This window comes from Pelodiscus sinensis, chromosome 20 (assembly GCF_052426305.1).
Source record: "Pelodiscus sinensis isolate ZL-2025 chromosome 20, ASM5242630v1, whole genome shotgun sequence".
NCBI lineage: Eukaryota > Metazoa > Chordata > Testudines > Trionychidae > Pelodiscus > Pelodiscus sinensis.
Window position 1 is genome coordinate 11880846 of NC_143071.1, and position 26167 is coordinate 11907012.

Below are 26167 nucleotides of genomic sequence, written 5' to 3' on the forward strand. Positions count from 1 at the left end.
ATACCGGGCCTCAGAGTGGCTGCCGGGAAGGGAGCAGAGCGGGGTGGGCTGGGAGGGGGTGGCAGGGAACCGGCCTCCCAGAAGCTGGGTTGGGGCAGTGGGGCTGTCCCGCGGAGATCCAGGCAGGCGGGTGGCAAAAGCAGGGTTGGAAGTAGTGGGGCTGTCCTGCGGAGATGGGGGGGGGGGGGTAGGCAGAACCAGGGCTGGACAGGAGCTGGGGGAGCGGCTGGCTGGGAGAGATCAGGAGGAGGACGGAAGAACCAGCTGCCGGAAGCAGGGCTGGATGGGGGCAGTGGGGCTGGTCGGGAGGGGAGGGGTCATCAGAGGAGCAGGGCTGACCAGGGGAAATTGGTGGGGGACGGGGGGAACTGACCACCGGAAGCAGGGCTGGACTGGGGAGATTGGGGAGGGGGGTGGAAGTGGGACTGACCTGGGCACATGCAGATCCTGCAGACCCTGGCAGATGAGTGAGGGTGAGTTCTATCTCTCATCGTGAAATGAGGAGTAACGGTAGTTTGGACTAGGAAGCCTAGTCCGAACTACCTAGTCCGTGCCGCGTGTAGCCGCGCGGCACGGAGTCCGCACTAGCGGACATTTAAAAATGGCGGCGCCCGGCTTTATGCAGATGAAGCCCGGGAAATTCAAATCCCGGGCTTCATTTGCAACTCCGGTTGCCTACATTACCACCCTAGTTCGAACTAGGGTGGTAGTGTAGACATACCCTGAGTCTGGCTGGGGATTCCATTTTTCCCCCTCCCCCCCCACATACCCTCCCAGGAGTAGTTGCGAACTGCCTGGCAGGTAGGCACACTCAGGCAGCGTGAGCACATCTACCAGCCAGGCAGTTCGCAACTAAGAACTGATACACCTAATTATAATAAAGCTTACCTAATTAGAAAATACCAGGCATTTTATATGTCTGGTAATTTCTCAATTTCTTTCCCGGACAAAACCTTCAAATACCGGCCTGTCGGGTACAAAACTGGATACCTGGCAAACCCTACCCTTCCTTCCACCCTCCCTCCTAGTCAGATACGCTACCCCCAATCTGCTCCTGCTCCCGCCTCCTGGAGTGCTCATGTGACGCCGGGTCCCCCAAGCCCTGGCCCAGGCTGGATGGAGGATGCAGCTGGGTATAATACTGAAAATTTATTCATTTTTCATTCTTTTTTTTATATGCGTTTATATTTTTGGGCTGCAAAAAACAGTACTAAAAAAACCGGGTTCCAACTAAAGTAAAAAGTTTGGGAAACCCTGATCTAGCCAGCGTTCTATCCATCTTACAGTCCATTTATCCAATCCACATTCCCTTAACTTGCTGGCAAGAATATTGTGGGTGACGGTATCAAAAGCTTTGCTAACGCTGTCGCTGGGGGCTTTGGGAGGACCAGAAACAACTTATTTGAATATTTGTGATTTGCTTAATGAATATGCAAGTATGCAAATGAATGTTACCAGTCCTCCAAAAGCTCGTGAATGGATTTCCTGGTCCCTGTGTCAAAAAGTTTGGGAACCCCTGGTTTATGCTATATGCTTTTTTATATAGGGTAGTCAGAGCTAAATACATACCCCATTTGCAAGGAGTTCCATTATATAATTTAATTTATATAACAGCTTTATAATATTTTCAGTATTCTTTTTCTGACCTGAAAACTTAGTTCAGATATTCTCTGAGACATAAGTCATGGCTCAAAATCTTATTCCTGTATAACTAGAATATCATGGCAGAGCAGTATGTTGAAATCAAGATTCCTTTTAAAATGTCTTTCACAATATCTTACCTGAAGCCACATAATGAGAGGTAATTCCGTGAAATTTTTGGTAGGGTTGTTTGCATAGTAGAGCCACCAAAACATGCTTGCATTGCTTCTGACTGTTACATACCCCCATGATTCTCTTTGTTCTTGTGATTGTTTTAGAACTGCACCTAAAGAAAAAGGTTATCTGATTCAACATGCTAGGGTTGGGCATTTGACCAATTCAAAACCAACAACAGGCCAAATATTTTAAAGAATTAATTTATTATAACAGTAACAAAGAGAAAGATTTTATTGATTGTGGTAGGCTAGGCCTTAAATACTTATACCTAATCTCAAAAAGTAAGTTTCGAACAGTTATTAACTGAGAAAAATGTGAAACCCAGTGAAATGAACTTCTTAAAAATGAAAGGATGGCACCATAATACAAACAAAAATGTAAGTCACTGCCTATACAAAAGCATTCTGGCTAGAATAATTGATCATGATCAGATAATGGATGGTCAGTTATCTGCCAAGCCTAAACTAGAATGTGAAATACTTGGCCTTAAAACACTTGACCAATAGCAACTTAGCTGAAGATTTCAGGAGCAATATTAGTGGCCTCGAATGAGCCAACATTCTGCTAGCAGTGTTATCAGAATGTTTTGAAAACACCACAAGTAGAGGAAGGGTTACCAGTGTGACTGTTCTAAAATAATTAGTTCAGCCTTATTCTCTTCGGCTCTGATGTGAACCTTTGTAGCCTCAATAATTCACATTCATTCGTATTGCCAAAATGGACTTCAGCTCATCTGTTCATGTTGTGCCATGGTTTCAAAAAGGATTGCATTCTCAATCCTCTGCATTAGCCTGTGTCATTCATTGATAAGCTTTTTGGGACTATTAACATCACCTAAAAATGCTGCCTGCTTTGAAGTGCAACAATGCATTTGCCTTATACTCAAAAACTTTCTGCTGTCCTATCAAGCAATCACACCCAAGATAGGTATTTTGAGCTTTACACCAAACTCTATGGCTCTGATCCTACCATTGGATCAAAAAAGTAGACCATGCACTTATGAAGTGGGTGCAGGCAAGAGGCCTTTATTTTCAGGCAGCTTCACTCAAGGGAATATTCCATTACCCAGTATCAAAGGGCTTGGAACATACAAGCTGAGGATGGAAGCCAAAGGCCAAGCCACAAAAGTCTTGTGCTAGGAGGGAAAATCAGCATCAAGTAAACTAAGATTTACCTTTCCCAGTATAAGCGTGATTCTAACTTTAAATCAATTGTTAGGAATTAACTGGTCAATTGCTTACAATGATCAACAAAGGTGTGTCTTGAAGTTATTTTTCTAACTTCAGGAAAAATCCTGAAGCTGGGCTTGAAAGCAGTTTAACAGCTGAAGTGCAGAGAATCTGCTTGATTTTTACAAGTCCTTGTCCTTTTTATTACCCCCACAAGGTTGCATTGTACAGTAGCTCACAGTAAATCAGAGGTGCAATTTGAATAAGGAATTTTTTTAGCTTAAACATTTTCTTTTGGAGTTTCACTTTATGAAATTATTTCAAGAAATACAGAGGTCCAGCAAGATCCTCAGTTGTATGACCTCTCAAATTTAGACTGACAGATCACATGCATAGTCATTTATCAACATAAAACAGTCTCCCCACTTATATCTTATCAATAAGATAACAGTAAGCTCCAAAACTTCTCAGTTACATTAAACTGATGATGAAGAATGATATTTTGTCTGAGAAAAGTTACACAACTGAGACTTTATCTTCACTTGTCTCTGTTGGGAAACCAGGGAGGGTGAGACAAGCAGCAGATAGTCCATAGAAATCCTCTTCTGTGTAACAAGGTGGCATCTTTAACCCACCCTACACTAGCTTCATGCTTTTGAGGTAGGGGTGAGGTGGAAATCAGCCACATAATAACAACTGACACTATATCTTAAGGGTGCATAGCACATACCTCTACATTAAAGAGAAGCACATAACTATCAAATTAAAGCACCAATTCCCAACAACAACAACAAATTACACACAATTTGAAACTCAAGCTTTTACCTCAGTGGTGGGCAGCCTGCGCCCGAGGACTGCATGCAGCCCATCGGGGTTCTATGTGTAGCCCGCAAGACGACCATTGCCCATCCACAGAGTTTCCAAATTCTGCTAATTTCTGTCCATGTCGTTTTTTTTCCTACTAGTATTATTAAAGTGACACATGCTTGAAAGCAAGAGCAGATGAAGTACATGCTGATTGCACACAACATTGACTGTGAGCCCCATGTACTCCCTCTGCATCCAGTCAAAGTGCTGCTAGGATTCAATCTGCACACCCTGCAAATTCCAGGTACACAAGAGCAGTTAGCAAAACTACCTTATCCTGGGAGACGGGCTTGGTTATGGCCCACTGAGATGAACTAGGGTCATTTATGCAACCCACTCATTAGCCTAGGTTGCCCATTGCTGCCCTAACTTGCAATTCGGAGGCTGTACAGACTGACCCATGCAGAGTTCTATTTAAGTCAGTGGGTTCTATGTGCGGGAAAAGAGCCATTCATATGGTCCTTATTGAAGGATACAGGCTTCAGAATTCAGTTCTTATAAATACAACATAAATAAAAGACTGTCTGGTTATCACTTCAATAATGCAAAACTACTTTTGTGGAAGTAAAAAGGACTTACTCCTTGAGATTAGTGGGCTGCAGAATACTCCCACAGCAGATATGTACGTTTTTAGGACATTGAATCAGATAGATCCCTGATTCACAGGCAAATACTTGCTCTTGACTTCAGTAGGGCAATTCACATGGGTGAAATTTATCTCTATTGTTAGGGCTTGATTCTGAACACAGTTCAGACATTTTCCATTGCGAAAGACTAAGGGAACAGCCAGAGTGTCCCAAGGAAGTGATTACACAATTAATGTCACGGGATAGGCAAAGCTTAAAAGAGCATGAGCCTGGAACAGATCCCCTTAAAAATCACTGCACAAAACTCTCAGCACGTCTGCATTTAAATGCTTCTGCCAGGACATAGGACAAAAATAAATAAATTAATAAATGGGGGAAGGGGTTGGTACACACGGTGAAGAGAGTCATCATTCATTCCTCAGCGTTCACCTAACAATAAATGCCTTAAAGTTCAGCAAGCCACAAAATCAGTTTAGAGCAAGTTTACTAGGAAGGTGCTTTGAGCAATGTCTATCACCCTAGTCCCAGTAACGCCTCATGGATCTAGTTAAACATGCTCCCTCATACACTTAGCCTTTACCAAACATACCTGAACCCAAAGTCAGCAGGAAAAGCATCGGAATAACATGTTGCCTAAGCAGCAGCTCCATCTCTGCAGCAACTGGGGTGGGGAGTTTCCTGACTGAAAATCATATGATTCGAGTCTCCAGTCAGCTATGTAGTAAAAAGGGAAGTGGTGGCTCTCAGGTTACAAAAGGAGCCGGTTACTAGCCAAGGGCGCCCTCTTGCCTCTCCTACATGGTAAATGCAAGAGAGATCTGCACTGGTTACACTGTTAACGTGGTTCTATCTGTGCTTTACCAGACTGTCTGATTTCCCCATTTATGCCTCCTTGTGTGTACCTTGGTAATAGGAAAACTTTCTTTGATGCTGGGCTCTAACTCCAGCTTGTGAAATGAGGAAAGGAAGTGTGTATAAAATCAGTGAGTGAAACCTGTGCTAAAGGGATTTAGATGAATCTGTTTCCACTTCTCTAGTGCTTTACGGTTTCCAAATTCAGATTCCCTACAGATACAACTGTAAGCAAATATTTTCCCTCCCCTTCCCCCCCCAAAAAATGCCCTCATATTTTAGATTCTAATTTTATCCTAGTCAGGATTAACACTTTCAAGAACTCCTTGTGTGTATCTTGCAGCTCTAACCCAAAGTGGGCTGTGCCCATTAAAGCTCATGATACCATCTACATGTTTTAGTTAGTCTATAAAGTGCTACCAGACCATTTGTTGTTTTTTAAGTTTATCCTGTACAGACTAACTCGGCTACCCCCTGAAGCTTATTTTTCTCATGTGAGTAGTGAAGTTAATGAGACTCCACACAGGAGAAAGGCCCAACCCTGTAAATCTGACTGCAATATCCTAGATTTAAAATGTTTATACAAGTTCTTCTAAGAGCATAAAAGCAGAATTGTTTTACATGATTAGTTTTTCATGGGGTGTGCTGGAGGACAGAAGGAGGAAAACATTTAAATGATAATTAAGGCTTTACTCTTGCATCTGGCTCTACCCTTGGCATATTTTAATACTATGCACGCCCAGTTGCAGGATCCGGGTCTAAAACACACACCAAGGTGACAGAGGTAGTATATTTTATTAGCTCATCTTCCGTTGATGAGAGACAAGCTTTTGAGACACACAAAGCTCTTCTTCAGGTGACTAATTCTCGGGGATCTCCCTATGAAAAGGAGGATCTATGGAACACTGTCGGGAACAGGCTCCCTGATCCTGCTCTGAGCTCCACCGCCCGGCAAAAATCAATACCAGGCCAAAACCAAAGTCCACGAAGCGCTCAGTAATGAACACACGGGGGCAGGGGGAGGTAGCGGGATGAATAGCAATGCAAAGCAGCTGCTCCCGCCTGCCCTGTTCTCCGGCTGCAGTTCGCCACGGCTGCCGGCAGGTGGCGCGCGCATCGCGAAGCTGCCGATGCCTCTTGTCCCGCGTCGGGCACCGTAGCCCCCTTCCCCCGCTCTGGCCTCCTTGTTCAAGATGGCGGCGGCGGCCGGGGGAGGGGGCCCCGTGCGGCTCCGGCTGCTCTTTGACTACCCGCCGCCGGGGAGCCCGGGCTGCTCGCTGTGCTGGCTGCTGCTGGAGCCCAGCCAAGTGCGCCTGGTCACCGACCTCATCAGCCTCATCCGGGACAAGTTCGGCTTCAGCCGCCGGGCTCAGCTCAGCCTCTTCCTGGAGGGGGCGCTGCTGCCGCCCACCGAGAGCGCGCGCCTGGTGCGGGACAACGACTCCCTCAGGTAGCGGCCAGGCACGAGGCTCGCTCAGAGACTGGGGGCGGGGTCAGGCAGCTGGAAGGCGCGAGGCGGCGGCGGCGGCGGGGGGTCAGAGGGAGGGGAAGGCGCGAGGCAGCGGGGGGGGGGAGGGGGGTGCAGGCGGGGGGGAAGGGGGGGGAGGGGGGGGGCGAGGCAGAGGGGGGGGAGGGGGGGGGGGGAGTCGGAGGGGAAGGCGCGAGGCAGTGGGGGGGAGAGGGTCAGAGGGAGGGGAAGGCGCGAGGCAGCGGGGGGGGGAGTCGGAGGGGAAGGCGCGAGGCAGCGGGGGGGAGAGGGTCAGAGGGAGGGGGAGGCAGCGGGGGGGGGGGGGGGGAGGTGCCAGCCTCCCAGAAGTGTGGGGGGAGGAGGGAGGGTCCCTCAGGTAAGAACATAAGAACGGCCATACTGGGTCAGAGAATGGTTCATCCAGCCCAGTGTCCTGTCTGCCGACGGTGGCCAATGCCAGATGCCCCAGAGAGAGGGAACACAATAGATAATCCTCACTCGATCCCTCCCCCACCTCCAGACAAACAGAGGCTAGGGACACTGTTCCTACCCATCCCGGCTAATAGCCATTGGTGGACCTAACCTCCGTGAATCTATCTGCCGCTCTTTAGAACCCTGTTAAAGTCCTCGCCTTCACCACATCCTCTGGCAAGGAGTTCCACAGGTGGACTGTGCACTGAGCAAAGAAGAACGTCCTTCTGTTGGTTTTAAACCTGCTGCCGTTTAATTTCATTTGGTGATCCTTAGTTCTTATATTGTGGGAATAAGCAAATAATTTCCTTATTCGCTTTTTCCACACCGGTCATGACTAAATCTGTTAATGGCCCTGATTAACCGCAGCTACCATAACGCCACTACCCCACATGCTCTGCATTTAAAACTCAGAGTTTAAAATGAAGAGCATTCAGGGGAGCTGTCTGCCACCCATGATACAGAGGCAACAGTGCAGGGTGGCAGGTGGGGAGCCAGTCTAAAAACCTGAGCTCCCCACGGACAAAGGCTACTCTGTGTGATTCAAAGAACTAGATAAATTTATGGAGGTTAGGTCCATCCATACTTATTAGTCAGAATGGGTAGGAATGGTATTGCTAGCTTCTGTTTGTCAAAGGCTGGAAATGGATGAAAGGAGAGGGATCACTTGATTACCTGTTTCTGTTCACTACCTCTGGGGCATATGACATTGGCCACTACTGAAAGACAGAATACTGGGCTTAGATGGACCATTGGTCTGATCCGGTATGGCCGTTCTTATGTGTCACAGGCAGCAGTGCAAGATGGCAGGCAGGAGCCGGTCTGCCTGGGGAACCAATTTTTAAACTGGCTCCTCTCACGGACGGGTTTCTGCCTGCCACCCTGCGCTGCTGCTTCTGATACAGAGGTAGCAGAGTGGGGCTGGGAGCGCACTGACTGCTGGCCCCATCTCCAGGGGCCATTGAATAATCTGCTAACAATTGTTGTGATTACACAATTACTAAATTAAACAATTTGAAACATCCCTACTCTATTCTCCTTGTGCAGACACCTTTTAATACCTTTCAAATCATATCATCTGGTCATATTGTAGCCGAAGTTTTAACACTCTTTTGAAAAGCACATTTATTGTTGTCTGGAAGTCCTCTTAAAATCTTGAGATTTTGGAGGCAGGTTTAGAGTGGTATACAAACTCTGTGCCTCAGCCCAAATATCAGAAGTTTGGCAGGTGTGGTGAGAGGAAATCTGGGGTGCATGGCAAGGCTTCTATGCTGCTGGAGGACAGTATAACCCATATTCCCTGCAGATTGCCCACTGAGTGCCCCTAATACATGGCATCTGCACTAGGGATTTAAAATCCTATGTAGTTGGTTAAGTGGTTAAAGGTGGTGATAACTAATTAACTGATTAAAGGGAGCTAGGCAGTGGAGTTGGTGCACCCTCTCTCCCAACCCCACAGGAGCAGCCCCTGCCTGAAATGCACCCAGGCATGCTGTGGACAGAGGCTGCTCTGGAGAGCCAGAGCAGCCCCTGAATGAAGAGTGTCTGCTGCAGAGAAGCTGTTCCATCCAGGCTAGAATGCCCTTGTGCACGGCAGGCCTGGTGGGGCTGGAACAGCCCCCTTCACGCTATGGGCAAGAATCTACTCCATCTCCCACCCCTTAATCGGAACCGGTAAGAATCCCTTGTTAAGGGGGATGCTTATTGGTTAACCTTTTACATCCCTAATTTATGCTGGCATGTGGATCGCTTGGGCACCAGGGATGTGTTGCAGTGTGCACTACCCCTTTTCCCACACATGAGCATTTGGGGATTAAGGGTGTAAGTGACTAGTCGAGTAACTACTCGCTTTCCCTCCCCCCTCCGTGCTGCCTCTGTATTGGGGGAGGTTCCCACAGCACTGACTCTGCGGTGGACAGAGGAGGCAAAGGCTCAGTGGTCTGAGATCCAGCTTGCACCAGGTCCTGGACCTACCCCCCACTGCAGCTCCGCATTTTAAATGTAGTAAGAGCCAGGTGGGCAGATAGTGGAAGCCGGCTTCCACTATCTGCCCACCTGGCTCTTACTACATTTAAACTGCAAAGCTGCAGTGAGAATAGGTCCAGGAAACAACACAATCTGGGACTTAGCAGACCCGCATGAGCCAGGGCTGGGACCTACCGCTGCTGCGGCTCTGCAGTTTAAATGTAGTAGGAGCCGGGCTGCCTCCACACCTGGCTTTTGCTACATTTAAACTGCAGAGCCACTTCAGGGAAATTTATCAGCTAATTGTGTAGTAAATACAAATTTTATCAACTGCACAATTAGTCAGTTACCCACTTCTTAACATCCTTACTGGGGATTTTAGGCTGTTTGACAGTTTAATCTTTGGCGTACTTTGTTTTTGAGATTAGTTTGTTTCCATCTCTTCGTCTGCTGAGTTAATATTTTTTAGCTCCTACGTGAATAGCTATGACATCCTAGACCAGTGGTCTCCAACCTTTTTACACCCAAGATCACTTTTTAACTCAGTCCCGCCCTCTCTTCTCCTGTCCATCACTTGCTATCTCCAGCCCTTATACACTCTGTTAAACAGTTTATTTTTAAATTATGCAATATATAAAATTAAAATCACGTTTATAGTTATGAAATAAATGGTCTTTTTAATTCATGCTATTTAAATGTCAAATGAAGCATTTACAATTATACATTTTGTTCTCTGCTATTTTGTAAATCTAAAATCAAGTATTGATAAGTATATATTTTTTCTTCCAATAACAAAGTCTCAGTGTGACACCTGTGACTGAACAGTATCTGCCAGTGTCTTGAAGTCTGGGTTGTAGTCTGAGTTTGCTAGTCGTATACAGTCCATCAGATGGGCATCTGTGATCCTGCGCTCAGCTTGGGAAGCTTGCTCCAGCACAGCTGGAGCTAGACGCAGCCTCCCTGGGCTAAGCACAGGGCAGCCAGGCTGGAGGGAAGAGAAGTGGCTGCCTGGGCAGCTGGCCATGGCGCTCAGCCTGGGTGCACCAAGCTCCACGTGGGCAGGCGCAGAGGAGAAGCCGCCAATCAGCTGGAGCGTGGGGTAGCCTCTTTCAGCTGAAAGCCAAAGTCAGCTTGCTGGGGTGATTCAGCCCTCCCGACGTCTCAGCTCCCAGCATTCTCGCAGCTACTCGCCTGTGTTGTTGCTCGGTGAGTAGCAGCTCCTCAAATGAGGAAATCTAATGTAAATGTTCTGCGCAGGCACACAGTTCAGAGAGGGCTCAAGAGCTACTCTTAGAGCCCCTGAGATCTACTGGTTGGTGACCACGGTCCTAGACAGTAGTCTAATTTTAAACTCAGTATGTAGAAAGGAATATTAATGTACTAGTTGTACTGAACATTGGTTTATTGTCTTTTTGACAGAGTTAAATTGGAAAAGATAGTTTCAGATAGTTGTGATGAGATTGGTAATGGTATAATTTACTCATCAAGAAAAGAGAGAAAAAAATATAGCCAAAAGTTGGAAGTGGAGGGGAATGCTAAAAGTGAAGATGACAGACACAGAAGGAAAAAGAAGAAGAAACAGAGCCCTGAACATCTTTCTTGTAAGGAAGAGGACTCTGTAAATGTTCAAGACACTCGGAAAAAGTCCAAGAAAAGAAAAAGAAAAGATGTGAATGAAAGAAATGATATCGCAGGAGGAAATGATGACAGCAGTCTTGATGAGTCCAAAAAACTTAAAAAAAAGTCCGAGGGAAAGAAAGATCTGGAAACAGAAAGAAAGGATGCTAAGCAGAGAAAAACAAGGCCAATTAGAGAAAAGACTGTTTTAGAAAAAGCCAACCACAATTTCCCTCTGAATCCTAGTAAAAGTAGCTCAGTAAAAAACATTGCAGCACAGTCTAGCAAAAAGAGGGAAGGAATTTCAGATCGTGATTCCTCCAGCACATCATCTGACAGTGAAATGGATATGAAACAAAATAAATCCTCACATAAACCTATGGCAGCAATGCTACACAGAGACAAATCCCAACTTGCAAATTCTGTTATAAAAACTGTTGTTGCTAGTAAAGTTACTGCCAAGTCTACAGATGAAAATTTCCCCAAGACTGCAATTAGTAAAAAAACTAAACCCCAGTCCTCTAGTTCAGATTCTAACTCTAGTATAGAGATGGAAGAAGAGCAGCAGCAGCAAAGCAATGACTCAAAGGGAAAACTGCTGCCTAAAAATCCCCCAGTTGTGAACATTATGGCAAAGTCCCCCAAAGCAAAGACCTCTTCTTCGGAGTCTGATAGTTCAGATTCAGAGACATTTGTTATCAAAAAGCCCATAGCAAATGTTGGCTTCAATAAATCCTTAGTAAGAAGTGGTGGTAAACAGTTGCCAGCTAGCAATCAAGGACCAGCTGTAAACTCCAGCAGTTTTGGAAGGGGACTTGGTAGAGGAGAGGATAACTTCTGGAGAGGACATAGGGGCCGGGGGTGTCGTGCGGTGATCCGGGGTCGGGGCCGTGGCCGTGGCCGTGGAGAAAGCAATAGCTTCTTCTTTAACTATGGCGATGAAAACCAGAAACATCAGCAGTTAAATGAAGAAGCAACAAACACTTCTGTTGTTATCCAGGTGAGTGACTATTTATGTCCACATAACATATTTTTATAAAGTTTTTATTAATTTATAGTTTTCTTACTAAAATTTCAGTAATTAAATATACAGAAATGCAGAAATATCACTAGCTCTTTTATAGTGTTTCGCAACACTAGATCTCAAAGCACTTAACAAAGAAGGTTGGTATCTTTATGCTCATTTTACAGATATGAAAATTGAAGCAAGGAAAAGAGATTTGGCCAAGATCATTCATGAGCCTGGTGTCAGAAATGGGAATAGAACCCACATTTTGTGAATCCAGATTAAGTGCTCTGCGCTGCCTCTCACATCTAGGCTACTTCTACACTGCAGAGCTATTTCGGGATACCTTTGGTATCCCGAAATAGCTATTCTATGTCGTAATAGAAAGTCTGTTATATCAAAATATAATAGGTTCACTATTCCAATATTCCTGTAAACCTCATTGCACGAGAGTTAAAGGAAGTTTCAGAATAGCGCTTTATTTCAAAGTTACCTTGAAATAAGCTACACAGTTTGATCATAAATACCAAGAACAAATAAAAATGAAAAGAACAAGAGCAATATAAAGAATACAACTCTGTTGTTCATTTAGTTACGGCCAGTTGACTCATATTGTGACCAAGTGTTTATAAATACTATTTTTTGTACATTATACACAGCTTGTGTTCTACCTCTTGGTTTGAATTAGATCCCTACCAAATTCATGCTACATTTTGGTCAGTCTCATGGTTATAGGATTTTTAAAATAATACGTTTTATGATATCAGCTATTTAAGTCTGAAATTTAAAGGTGCTGTTATTGTATGAGTCCTGACTCAAAATGGAGTTATGAATGGGTTGCTGGGTTACTCTTACTTCTGCACTGCTGCTGACAGTGGCATCACCTTCAGAGCTGGGCAGCTACAATGCGGTGGCTGTTGGCTGGAAGCTCAGCTCTGAAGGTAGAACCTTCACCAGCAGTGATGCAGAAGGATGGCATGGTATGGTTGCTGCCTTGAACAGCTTGACTGTCATTCAGCAGCCGCCACTCTCTGGCCGCTCAACTCTGAAGTCAGTGCAGAAGTAAGGATGGCAATATAGCAATCCCTCTAAAATGGGTGGGGAACCTCAGGCCTGAGGGCCAGATGTGGCCTTCAGCTTGCCTGGATCCAGCCCCCAAGGCTCTGGGCCCTCCCCAGCATTAGGGAGCCTGGGCTGGTCTCCTGGCCAGGAGCAAACAAAATCTACTAGGCTGGACCCACATAGCCTCTGGCGTGTGAGTGCAATGTGAGGAGTGTTTCTTTCCTTCTCATTCAGGAGCCACAGTGAGGGTTTTTTTTTCTGCTTCTCACTTGTGTGTGTACCCCAACTGATTTTTCTGTGGGTCAGTGGCCCCCAACCCCAAAAAAGTTCACCACCCCTGCTCTAAAATAACCATGTGACCCACTCACCCCTCACAACTCCCCTTTGGGTCAGGATCTCCAATTTGAGAAATGCTGCTCTTCCTCTTGAAATCTGTAAAGTAAAGGGTCATCTTCTTCTTAAAACCTTGTACTCTGAGTGGACATCTACAAGTCTCCTCCATTTCACTCTGTCTTGAGACACAACTTCCAGCTGACTCCAGGAGTACCCCAGTTGTTGTCCTTCAATCTCAGTAGATCTTCTCCATGTTGTCTGAGGTCTTTCTCTTTTGCGTTTTCCTTGCGGGTTCAATATGAGAGCTTGACGGACTATGCGGGATGATGGTTTTCTGAGTGTGTGGCCTAGTCATCCCCACTTTCTTCTCTTGATTTGAAAGTAAAGGGTAAAAGCACATGACATTAACATTGCTTATTAGCTTTTGTTAATTAAGTAATTGAATCACTGGGTTTAATGTTTATTTCACAGAATCCAGTGGAAGTTCCAAAGAGGGACTACAGTGTACTACCTCTATTAGCTGCCCCTCCACAATTAGGGGAAAAAATTGCCTTTAAGGTAAGGAAATCCTAAAATACATTGTGGTATTAGTGTGGCTCAGAACTCTTTCAGATGTGCCAGTATAGTACATTTTGCAAGATATAACACAACTAGCTCAGATGTGACACCCCTCAAATTTTACAGTGTTCAGACTTGCATTATTTAATGACTATTGGTCTAGAAGTATATGTTTTTATTTATTTGGATACACAGTTATCCTAGTTTGCTCTAGCTTGTAAGTAAGCGGAGGAAAAATGAGTCTCAGAAGGATTGACATTACCACCTTTCCAGTTGAACTATAAAACTAGGCCTTCAACTATTAGGATGACAACTGGGTATCCAAAGAACCTCTTCTAATCTTTTTCAGTGAATGACATTTCTGTCTAAATCTTTTTCTAAGAAATCTGGAACTCTGACTGGTTCAAAGTCCTCTAAGCCTTCTGGTATGTCTTATATTTGCAAGTAGATTTAAAAGTATTTATTAATTTCTCTAACCAAGTATTTTCTTGAATAAATGAACCTGCTACAGTTTTTGATTGTGCATATATTTTAAAACAAGAAGATTGATCCAGCATTGCTTGGATCCTTAATTTTTTTAAAAATAAAATGAAAATGTACATGCTTCATTTAAATCATTGTTCTGGGGGATGAGGGGTTCAGTATGCAGGCTGCCCAGGGAAGAGAGGATTACTCCAGCCTCCTCTCGCTGCAGCACTTTGGCACCAGGTGAGAGGTGCCTATCCATGGCGTCTCCAGCTTTGGTGGGCATAGCCATGAGGGAGGTGAATGTACCCTGGTTGGGGTAGGGCCAGGTTCCTCTGCATTGCAGTGCTCTCCAACCAGAGTGAGGACTGCAGCAAACTTTGCACTTCCCCTCCTTCCCTGATGAAGGGGAACAGCCAGGAATGTTCCCATATAGATCAGGAATGGAAGACCTTCAGCTCTCCACTTCTCTCTACAAGGCATTGTGGGAGGCTTGGGGCTCAGGTAGTCCTGGAGCTGGAGGTGGCACCGTCAGCCAACCTCTTTCACCTGCCTAGTGGTTTTGTCTCTTTTCTGTGTGGTTTTCTGAAAAGCAATCCCATTCCAGGCACATCCATTTTCCTGGTACAGCCAAGAACCTTTAACTTGCTTTAAGTTACAAGAGGAAGCTACATACTAAATTTGGTGGTCCTAGCTCTTACCATTTAGGAGGAGTGCTTGAACAAACGCCATAAATGGGTGGTTGGACAGACAGACAAACACTCTCAAATAAATGTAAGATTGTCTTTATAGTAAGACAATTGATTGTTGCTTTACATTTTAGAAAGCTTTGATCTAATGCAGTGGTCACCAGCCAGTAGATTGGGATCTACTGGTAGATCTTGCAGCCTCTGACAGGTGATCCTGACTGGTTTGTTCAAGAGGCTATCAAGTGCTGGCATTTCATCTGCCCCTCTCAGCATTGCCGTGCTGCTCCTTCCCTTTGCCTTGGGGCTGTCCCCACCCCCAGGAGCCTCATGCTTGCTGTGAAGAGCAGGGAAGGGAGAGGAGGGGGCACTGTATTATATTTCCACAGGACAGGGAGTGGGGGCTGGAGTGGCATAACAGAGCTTGGGATGTAGGGAGTTTGCTGGTTGCTTTTGAGAGTGGTGCAAGGCCAGGGGAGAGCCTGTCTTAGCCTCACTGCATTACCACCCAGGAGCCACCTGTGGTAAGCAGTGCCCAGCTGGAGACAGCTCCAAACCCCTGCCCAGTCATGAACTCCCTCCTGCATCCCAAGTCTCAGTCCTGAGCCCCCTGGATTCAAACTCCCTTAAGAGCCTGTACCCTGAATAACCTCCTGTGCCCCAGCTCCCCATCTCAAGCTCAGCTCAGAGCCCCTCACACTCCAAATCCCTTAGTCCAAAACCCAGAGCCTGTGCCCCAGCCCTCTCTCCCTGCCTGGTGTAAGGGAGGCAGGAAGGAGGAAGGGAGGGAGGACAGAGTAAGCAGGGGCAGGGCCTTGGAGAAGGGTAATGAAGGAGCTGGGACAAGGGTATTTGGGTTTGAGGTAGATCCTGGATTACACTTAAATTAAAAAAGTGATCTTGTTGGAGACCACTGATCTAATACATTTAGAATCCTAGAACACTAGAACTGGAAGGGACCTCGAGAGGCCATTGAGTCCAGTCCCCTGCCCTCACGACAGGACCCGGTACTGATAGATGTCTATCTAACCTGCTCTTAAATATCTCCAGAGATGGAGATTCCAAAACCTCCCTAGGCAACTTATTCCAGTGTTGAACCACCCTGACAGTTAGGAAATTTTTCCTAATGTCCAACGTAAACCTCCCTTGCTGCAATTTAAGCCCATTGCTTCTTGTCCTATCCTCAGAGGCCAAGTTGAACAATATTTCTCCCTCCTCCTTGTGACACCCTTTTAGATACCTGAAAACCGCTATTTAAGTTTATTTTGTTTTAACTTACTAGAATGATAACATAAGCAACAAAATATACCCTTCATCTCCACCTCAATTTCAGTAGGAATTCTGTATAATGGATCTTTCCCTCTGACTACTTGGTCAAGACTCAGATAATCAAGCTGACTTTGAACATTCCCAGAATACCTCTCTTTTCTCTGGATAAGCTGTCCTGATACAAACAAACCCCCCTGAAAGACCACCCCAGAGAGAAGTGCTTAACACACACTAAAATGAAGTCGCTATAAGAGCTAGATTCTACAGAAAGTGAAAATCCCCTTAAGTTACTATTTCATTCTGGGTGGTGTTTCAGTGACAGCATTGTAAAACTTACTCTAAAAATAATACTACTTCATTTCTAAAATCAATAACAAAGAAAACAGTCAGTGGTGCTAAGGAAGCTGTGCTCTTTCGAGGCCCAAGCTGAATGCGAAGCCACTGGAGAGATCAGTCATGGAATACTAGCTGCAGGATGAAGGAGCTCTTATGCAGTTCACCTCAATGACAGTGCCCAGACTGAATAGTAAGTGACATCAGCAAGGGCCAGAAGCAGGAGATACAATTTTTCAGGTTTTTTTTATTGATTTATATTTTCTTTTAGCAGCTTTTGGAATTAACAGAAAATTACACTCCTGAAGTATCTGACTACAAGGTATTTTTTCAAAAAATGTATGTATAATACTATAGTGGATAAGACAAGATTTTGGGAGAGTCTTGGATATTTTAAAATTCTGTGCATTATATCTTCCCCCCCAATCTTCATGTTGCTGTGCAAACTATTTCCAGTGTAAAAGAAAATTAATTACAAAATACAAAGATGTTCAAAATACTAACATGTTGTAATTAGAAGAATGCATGCAAACAATACTGCTGATTTAAGAGCAAACAATCTAAAATGTGAGGACAAATTCTAAGCTTTTGGATGCCAAAGAACATTGAAAGACTTGGTACAGGCCAAACCTCTCTAGTTTTGCAACCTTGGGACCTGACTGGTTCCGAATGAGAAAATTTTCTGGATCATGGGAGGTCAATATTGTCTAGCAGCATTACCAACACTTCAACTGCTTATTGGGCTGCTAAAGGCCATTTAGGGGTAAATTAGAGCTAAATAACAGCACAGAATCCTGAGAGCTAAGACTGGTGGCTGTAAACAAACTTTATGGGACTGGGAAACTTGGCCATACCCATGAAAAGTGGACATCCAGCTAATTAAAATAATTCTGGACAACGAATGTTTCTGGACAAGAGAGTTCTGGATTAAAGAGGTTCATCCTGTGTGTTAGTTTGAAGTTGTCAAGACATTTCATGGAATTATTAAAAATATACCTTTGTTTCAGTTTCAAAGAAAACTTGATTTATAGCTGAATGATTGCTATGTTAATCCACAGTAACGGTGGCAATAAAAGATTTGTGGTTTATTAGTATTACTAATTTCAGTTCAGTTATACTTTAACATATTTCAGAACTGGGCAAAAGACTTCATCAAATAGAAATATGTGCTCTAGCTGTGTTCAAGAATCTCTAGTGTAATATATGGAATACTTACCAAATTTGCTATGCTTCACCATAGGACTGTTCTTGTTTTTTTGAAGGAGGGAAAAATAATCAGTTGGAATGCTGAAAACAAACAGGTAGAACTTGAGATTCTTTCGTCTTCAGCAGGCAAGTGTATATAACTCCAGAAGTCAGTATGTAAATATCTGAAGTCATTTCTGCTGCAGTGGGAAAGTATCTGTAAAACAATAAGTTATAATTTTTGAGGCGCATTTTTTCCAGCATGCTAAAAAACCCAAAATTTTCCACAGACTAAAATAGTATCTTAAATACAGAAAATCCATAGCTCTTGCTTACTGTCTTGAAGTTGAATAGTAATAGAGATGTAGCCGAGTTAGTCTGGTGCAGCTGAAACAAAAGGCAGGACTATGCAGCACTTTAAAGACTAACAAGATGGTTTATTAGGTGATGAGCTTTCGTGGGCCAGACCCACTTCCTCAGATTAAATCTGAGGTCTAGGGATGTTAACTAGCAATTAATTTACTAGTCGAGTAGTCAATGGAATTTCCATCGACTACTCAACTTGTCGATAAGCACTTTCCACATTCTGCCTTTGAAATGTACAAGAGCCCCAGTGGGAAGCCCAGGGCCACCAGCAAGTCCCACCGACTCCGGGCTCCACGCAGGCACCTCTGCTTTGAAAGGCACAAGATCCCCTGCTGGGGACTTTTGTACATTTCAAAGCTGGCACACCTCAGGAAGCCCAGGGTCAGGTGGGGAGTCCTAGCTGATCCTGGGCTCAAAGTGGCAGCGCCACACTGAGTCTGAGGCAAACCGTGCAGAGTTGCACGGCATTTCATAGCAGCTTGGAGCCCAGGATCAGCTGACTCCCCAGCTGACCCCAGGCTCTGTGTGGTGCTGCCACTTTTAAGTACCCCCCTTTACTCCTCCCCCTTGCTGCCTCTATCTGATAGAGGCAGCAGGGGAGACGGGAGCAACTATCCTGTTGACTAGTCCTTTACATCCTGAGTATGGTCATTACTGCTCAACTGCTTCATTGATCCACTGGGGAGTAAATGATTGTAACGGTGTTTATTGTAATGTGTAATGCGGATTACAATGAACTTGACTAGCTTTTTAAATATTATATAACCATGTTTACCTTTGTATAAAACTAACTGAAAATCACTTTTTTTCTTGGTTAAGTGGTAAAAGAACCAGGAAAGTTTGATCTGGTGTACCAGTCTGCAGATGGAGCTGAAGTGATAGAATATGCTGTTTCTCAGGATACGAAGGTGTGTTAATAATCTTTAAATGGCTTTGTGATATGCACAGCTGAAACGTTATCAGTTGTTTGAAACTGTTCAGTGCAGCTAAGGAACGTACTTGTTTTAATGAAATTCCCATTTGTCGTATATCTCAATGAAAATTAGCAAAAACAAAAAAATCAATTTATAGTGATTAGTGTGTATTTATATTATAGCAATCAGTATTTCAGCGGTATACCTTATTTAATAACTCCCCAGGTGTATTGATGTATAGACACAATTTGCTGAATAAAATTGTGAAGACTTTTTTTCCCCTTAATATAACAAAATTCAGTATGTCTAAGCCTATCTGGCATTTTACTCTCCATACATGTGAAGATCTTCAGTGATTCAGTGGAATTCTGTGTGTATTGGGAAAGCAGAAAAGCAGAGTAGGAATTTTCTATAAAGACCTTTGTCCTATACTGATGCTTAATACCTTCTTAGCACAAATATAAACAATAAAAGAGAATGCCATCTATTTATTTCTCTTGTTGCCTTATTTTTAGATTGTGTATTAATTACATATGAATTTCCAGCTTATCACTTTGAGGGTTCTTGTCCAGTTATTACTTTGACAGGTTCTTATCTCAGGATTGGGCCCAATATTTAAATTATTTTATAGTTGGGAACCCTGATGTGCACGGTAGCAACACTTTTGTATATTTACAAATATAGTTTATTAATACATATAATATAGTCACAAACTCCCCAACTTAAGATAGATAGGAAATGCACATCTATATTTCCATATATTGACACTATTCCTTTTAAAACAACCTGAAATGTGTTATCCATTATCTTCCGCATCATCATCACCTTCCCAGTCATTACCAGTGACCATCATTCTGGTACATCTTGTCCTGCTGCCCTTAGGCTGGGATCCCACTTTTATAATATATTATGCGGCTGAAGTTATGTTTGAGGCATATTGTGTACAGCATATTTCCTTTTTTCATTTGTATTTCCTCACCTTACTCATGGTTAAGTGTCTTTTTCCTATAGGTCAGTTCACTATCATGGACCCTTTTGTTTCACATTTGTTATTTGACCTGTTTTTTTTTCTGGTTTTCCAAGTTGTGGTGTACCTGTTAAGTTTGAGGGTGTACTTGTAAGTCCCTGTGCTATTAAATGTTGCTTTATCTTATCGCTATCTATCTAGGTAAAGGGTTTTGAATATATGCTTGTTGATTAGACTATCTAGATGAAAGGTCCCAAACATATGTAAGCTACCTGTGCTATGTGGGTGAAGCACATTTATGCCTGAAACCTAACTTTGCCTTAGCTCAACATACAGGATATGGCCTGCAGATCCCTTCCACTAAAGCCAAACTACTTTAATATACATCTATTATAACCTATTATAATAAACACATAATCAAACCATAAGGAAGTAAGAAATCTGTAAGAAATGTATATCTATAGGCAAGCAAGCAGGTTAATTCAATAGGCTACACTCGCCATGCTAAATATTATACGTTTGTTTCAGAGAACAGAAAGCTGGGATGCACTGATTGAGCCAAGACTGATTATTGAACCTTTGCCTACTAGTGAATCGACTACTGAGAACGTGAAGCTCTAAGATGTGAACTCATTTCCCATATGTGTACATAGTTGCATGGACTCACTGTTTTGTGAAGTACTTTCTTTTGGGTGTTGAAGACAACAAATATGCTGATGGATATTTTTCAATAAATAATTTTAAAATGAAATTGTGTATAAGAAATTATAAATACAATTTTGGTGTATTTAATATAGAACAGTACATTTGCCACTCTTTTAAAAATTGTTTTTAATAAAACAGCAGTTTTTCTGTCAAACACCCATGAGCTACATGTTCAGGAATTATTTGCTCATGGATAGGAAATGCAGGAATATCATTAAAATCATTAGCTCCAGTTCAGTTTATTCTCTGAAAGGATGTAGTAATATAACAACAATAGAAAGATAATTAACTATAAGGATAACTTAAAATAACATTTATAATTAGTCACAAATCCAATAAACTAACAGTACACACATCCCACTTCTCAGTGTACTATCTTCCTCCACTGCTGTAAGGCATAAATCGGGGGTGGGGGACACGTCAGGCCCGGGGTCTGGATGTGGCCCCCAGCTTGCCTGGATCTAACTCCCAAGGCTCAGCATTGGGGACCCCCCTCTGGTTCTCCAGCCTCCCTGCCACTCTCACCTGCTGGCTGGAGCGCACACAATTTACTAGCCTGCCCCCGCAACTGCCTTGGCTCTAGTGTGCAAGGGGAGTCTTTCTCCTTCTCATTCAGGGGCTTCTGTCTTTGTTTCACACTTGTGTGCAGCCCCCTCCAACTGATTTTTCTATGGGTTAGCAGGCCCCCGACCCAAAAATGGTTCCGGCCCCTCCCGCCCCCCTTTATCTCCTCTTGGGACAAATGCTATTTCTTGCAGTTCCATATCTTGGATCTGAACATCTCAAGGGACTTCACGGATATTAAGTCCTTTTACCCCTGAGAGGTTGGTAGTAGGTATCTTCCCTTTGCAGATGGGGAAACGGAAAACCTTATGTAAAACAAGGGGCAGAACAAGCACTAGAATACAGGAGTCCAACACTTCTAGGCAGTGCTACCTCCTGTGTGTATTGATTTCTATGAACTTCTTTAAAAAACCATATTGCCCTTTGTGTTGATCAGTTTCATTGTCCTATGCTGAGTGTCCTTACCTTCCTTCTCAAATCCCATCTTATTCAGTCCCTTCCAGTATTATTCTTACTACTTTTTCATTATTGTTGATATTGTGGTAGCACCTACAAGGCCTGATTATGTGCCATTGTGCTAAGCAGCATACAGACACAAAAGATAACCTTGTTTCAAAGACCTCTTAATCTTAAGTATGAGACATAAGAAAACAACTAGATATAACAGGCTTCTGAAATATTGTCTGTGTCATAGGCTGCTTATCTGGTTTTGTAATCTATTTGGGTTAGGGAATTTCTTATCTGTAACCATGTAAATGTACAAAATTCTTTGATTTTTTTTTTAACTGTATAAATACAGGACATGCAAAAGATGTTAACATTCCAACATGATCAGTTCGGATATTTTTGGTTATTTTTCATTTGGTGGTGTTTTGTGTTTCAATATTAACTTTTTAAAATTCAGAAAACAGGATTAATATATAAATGAAAAACTGTTTAGTTTAAATTGAAAGTATACAAAAGAATCAAAGAAGATATTTGAGCCAAATAGTAAGTCTTATCCCCAAAAGTTAGTTTACCAACTGCTAATTGTTTTTCATTTCCACAAAAGAACTACAAACAATTTATTTAAATATAGATTTTTTTAATATCGCAAAAGTGTCATCTGCTAACAATAGTCTTGACATTCAATATGCATTTTGTGCTACAGACCCACAACATGTTCTCCATTCTACAGCTGAATGTGAAACACAGTGTATCATCAATAAAAAGTGAAGTGTAAGTGCTTGGGAGGTTTTTGAAGATACACTTTTAGTAATTGTATATGGCCACTGCGTGGCAGTATTACAGAATATTTAATTATTCTAAATCTTGGTTGTATACTCCATCAAATCGCTCAACAAACACAAATCAAGTCCATTGATATGAAACAATGTTGTTTGAATAGACTGGATTTCAATTAAGTGAATGCAAAGTTTGTATAAAGTCATCTTATGGTTTTATTTCAATAGCTACTGAGTTAACATGCAATTTACCTTTATGCTAAATATCTTGGATTATTATAGCTTTAAGATCTTTTTTCTACATCTACATTTTGCTTGTATCTTGTATATCTTTAAAAATGACCAATGTAATTCAAAGTTTTCCAAGTTTACAAAATTCTGCTCGCTTAGGGGTAGTATTTTGTTGACTAGCAAGTCATTTGTATTCTAAATCACACCAAAGGGTGAACAGATGTTGCAACTTGGCTGATATTTTCAAAAGAGTTTTTAAGGGTTGACATGTAGTCAATTGCAAATTAATGTCAATTTTACATTCTTGCATGTGCTGGTACAGTACTACCTTTTTTATTGTAAACAATAGAAATGATGAGTTATTTTGTATTGCATAATGTTTAGTAAAGGATTCCATTCTAAACCCTAATTTTTGGGACTAACAGTCTCCTTGCACACTTTCAGATTGGGGGTAAATTTAAGAACATAAGAATGGCCACACTGGGTGAGACCAATAGTCCATCCAGCCCAATATCCTATCCGCTGATAGTGACCAATACTAGGTGCCCTAGAGGAAGGGAACACAACAGGTAATCCTCACGTGGTTGCTCTCGTGTTACCTACCTCCAGAGAAACAAAGCTAGGGACACCATTCCTACCCAACCTGGCGAATAGCCATTGATGGACCTAACCTCCATGAATCCATCTGGCTCTTTTTTGAACCCTGTTAAAGTTCTAGACTTCACCACATCCTCTAGCAAGGAGTTCCAGAGGGGGTTGGCCGTACGCTGAGTGAAGAAAAACTTCAGTTTGTGTGAAACCTGCTGCCTATTAATTTCTTTTGGTGACCCCTAGTTCTTGTATTGTGGGAATAAAAACTTTTCCCTATTCACTTTTCCCACCCCAGTCATAATTTTATAGACCTCTATCATATCCCCCTTTAGTCTTTTTAATCTTTCTTCATAGGGGAGCCTTTCGTGAGGGACCTTCTCAAAGGCTTTCTGGAAATCTAAGTGTACTATATCCACCGGATCACCCTTTCCACATGTTTGTTGACCCCCTCAAAGAACTCTATCAGATTAGTTAGGCATGATTTCCATTTACAGAAACGTTTTCCCCTAAAATTATGTTCATCCATGTGTCTGACAATTTTATTCTTTACTATAGTTTCAAATAATTTTCCCGGTTCTGACATTAGACTTACTTTTCTCCCGTTGCCAGGATCATCTCTATAGCCCTTTTTAAATATTGACACCACGTTATTGAGTAAAGATTCCAGTCATTAGGTACAGAAGCTGATTTGAAAGATAGGTTACAAATCAGTTAATAGTTCCTCAATTTACCATTTTAGTTCTTCCAGAACTTTTGGGTGAATGCCACCTGGTCCTGGTGACTTGTTACTGTTTATCAATTCTTTCCAAAACCATCTCTAATGACACCTCAATCTGGGACAATTCCTCAGATTTACACCAAAAAAGAATGGCTCGGGTTTGGTAATCTTCCCCAATATCCTCAGCTGTGAAGACTGAAGCAAATAATTGATTTAGCTTCTCCGCAATGACCTTATCATCTTTCAGTGCTCCTTTAGCATCTCGATCATCCAAGGACCCCACTGATTGTTTAGCCGGCTTCCTTCTTCCCATGTACTCTATTAATAGACCCTGCCCTAAGAGAGATCTCTTTCCGATCCATGTGCTCCTCCTGAGTTTAAAAAGGTTGTAAAGTAGTTTTTAATGTTAAGTGCAAGCAGTCTGGTTCCATTTTGGTTTAGATGGAACCCATTCTTCCTGTATAGGCTCCCCCATCCCAAAAGTTTCCCCAGTTCCTAATAAATCTAAACCCCTCCTCTCTACACCATCATCTCATCCGTGCATTGAGACTCTGAAGCTCTGCCTGCCTACCAGCCCCTGTGAGTGGATCTAGAAGCATTTCAGAGAACACTGCCACAGAGAACCTGGATTTCAATCTCTTTCCTAGAAGCTTAAATTTGGCCTTCAGAACCTCTCCCCTACCCTTCCCTATGTCATTGGTACCTACATGTACCACGACCACCGGCTCTTCCCCAGCACTACACAAAAGTCTATCTAGATGTCACAATGCAACCTTCACACCAAGCAGGCAAGTCACTATATGGTTCTCCCAGTCATCACAGATGCAGCTATCTTGTGTTTCTAATGATCGAATTCCCCATTACTAACACTTGCCTTTTCCTAATGACTGGAGTTCCCTCCCCCGGAGATGTATCCTCAGTGTGAAAGGATACCATAACATTCTCTCCCAACTATGGGATCGTGCCTATTTTGGAAAAGTTTGGTAAACAGTATTGTATGGTTTTCAAAAGTATTGCTCATGGAGTAGATTAAAATTGTTTTTGAAATTATTTTAATGGGCCATTGAAAAGAGATAATTTGAGGAAGTAGTAATTTCTCATGTAGTAATGCTAAACGCTGCAAGGGCAGATGAACCTGGACCTGTTCCAACTGGGGGACATGCACCCCTCCTCATTGGCTGTGCCCACAGGAGTTGCAGTAGCCATGGAAAAGTGTTCTCACCTGGCCCCAAGGTGTGGTGGTAAGAGAAGGCTTGGGTTATCCTCTGTCCCCGAGGCAGCCTGCATACTGAACCCTTATCCTCAGCCCCGCCCTGGAGCAATGATTTAAATGAAGCATGTACATTTTCATTTTCTTTTCCAAAAATAAACATTGAGTTAAGGACTCGGGCAGTGTTGGGTAAATCTTCTAGTATGTGATGTTTAAAGTTTCTACATTCTCATCTTGATATCAGTCCTTTACAAATGACAGCATAAAGAATCATTCATTTTTTAATCACAGGAGTTGGCCATAGGCCCATAGCATGGAAAAGTGCAGTGTCACTTTTAATCAGTGACTCAGCCCTGCACACATTATCTATTGCTCACTGTTTGCACTTTTCAGATATAACTTAGTAATATACAGAAGCAACAATCAGTGTACACAGAGAAAATGGGTGAAAGCTGCCTGAACAATGTGACAGTGCATACGAAGCAGAGCAGTCATGGAAGCAGGGAAACCCCAATAGAGTCAGAAGTTCAATTTCACTTGTATATGTAATCAAATTATCCAGATTTTTGGTTTAGAAATCAGATTGGACAGTTTAGGACAGTGTTTCTCAACTAGTGGTACGAGTATCCTTAGGGGTACTCCAGAGACGGGAGAGGGGGTACGTCAACACAACTGAAATTTGGAGAAAAGTGAATTTTTGTTTTAAGTTTTACAGCGCTTTATTATTTTTATAACTTTTACACCCAAAAATTTCATCACCCGCCTGGCTATGATTAAGTTGTTTAAACAAATGTTGCAATGGTAAAAAAAAAAAAATGTCTGAAAAACTGTAGGTACTGAGGATAGTTACAATGATTTATTTTTTTTTTTTTTAAAAAGGGGTACTTGAGAAACACTGGTTTAGGAGTTAAGACTCTCATGAGCTTTCCAGTTTCAGTTGAGTCAGACATCAACGTGGCATCTGGTG

General features: G+C 42.9%; 2 protein-coding genes across 6 annotated transcripts in view; one reads left to right on the plus strand and one right to left on the minus strand.

The window, feature by feature from the left end:
* Nucleotides 1-5185, minus strand: part of SCPEP1 (serine carboxypeptidase 1) — a 29307-nt gene extending 24122 nt beyond the window's left edge. The window contains exons 1-2 of the mRNA XM_075903841.2: nucleotides 5031-5185; nucleotides 1782-1927 (exon numbers count right to left, since the gene is read on the minus strand). Coding sequence (XP_075759956.2) covers nucleotides 1782-1927; nucleotides 5031-5091 — 207 coding nt within the window. The 5' untranslated portion in view covers nucleotides 5092-5185. The remainder of the gene's footprint in view (nucleotides 1-1781; nucleotides 1928-5030) is intronic.
* Nucleotides 5186-6441: 1256 nt separating this feature from the next.
* Nucleotides 6442-23084, plus strand: COIL (coilin). 5 transcript variants are annotated; one of them, XM_075903837.2, is made up of 7 exons: nucleotides 6442-6743; nucleotides 10617-11814; nucleotides 13687-13773; nucleotides 16798-16848; nucleotides 17789-17858; nucleotides 18897-18985; nucleotides 20487-23084. In XM_075903837.2, exons 1-7 carry the CDS (start codon nucleotides 6487-6489, stop codon nucleotides 20577-20579), a joined length of 1845 nt encoding a protein of 614 aa, XP_075759952.1. In that variant the 5' UTR covers nucleotides 6442-6486; the 3' UTR covers nucleotides 20580-23084. The 5 variants fall into 5 exon arrangements, 3 of the variants coding, with proteins under 3 accessions (XP_075759952.1, XP_075759955.1, XP_075759953.1); XM_075903838.2 differs by having other exon boundaries at nucleotides 6443-6743; nucleotides 16801-16848; XR_012896881.2 differs by lacking the exons at nucleotides 18897-18985; nucleotides 20487-23084 and adding an exon at nucleotides 16613-16719.
* Nucleotides 23085-26167: the final 3083 nt, after the last annotated feature.

Bases quoted from the DNA above. Each gene is read 5' to 3' on its own strand.
- COIL (XM_075903837.2), top strand. From the start codon at position 6,487: ATGGCGGCGGCGGCCGGGGGAGGGGGCCCCGTGCGGCTCCGGCTGCTC. The intron at 16,849-17,788 runs GTATTTTTTCAA...GTTTTTTTGAAG, and splicing joins CTGAAGTATCTGACTACAAG to GAGGGAAAAATAATCAGTTG. The intron at 17,859-18,896 runs GCAAGTGTATAT...TTCTTGGTTAAG, and splicing joins GATTCTTTCGTCTTCAGCAG to TGGTAAAAGAACCAGGAAAG.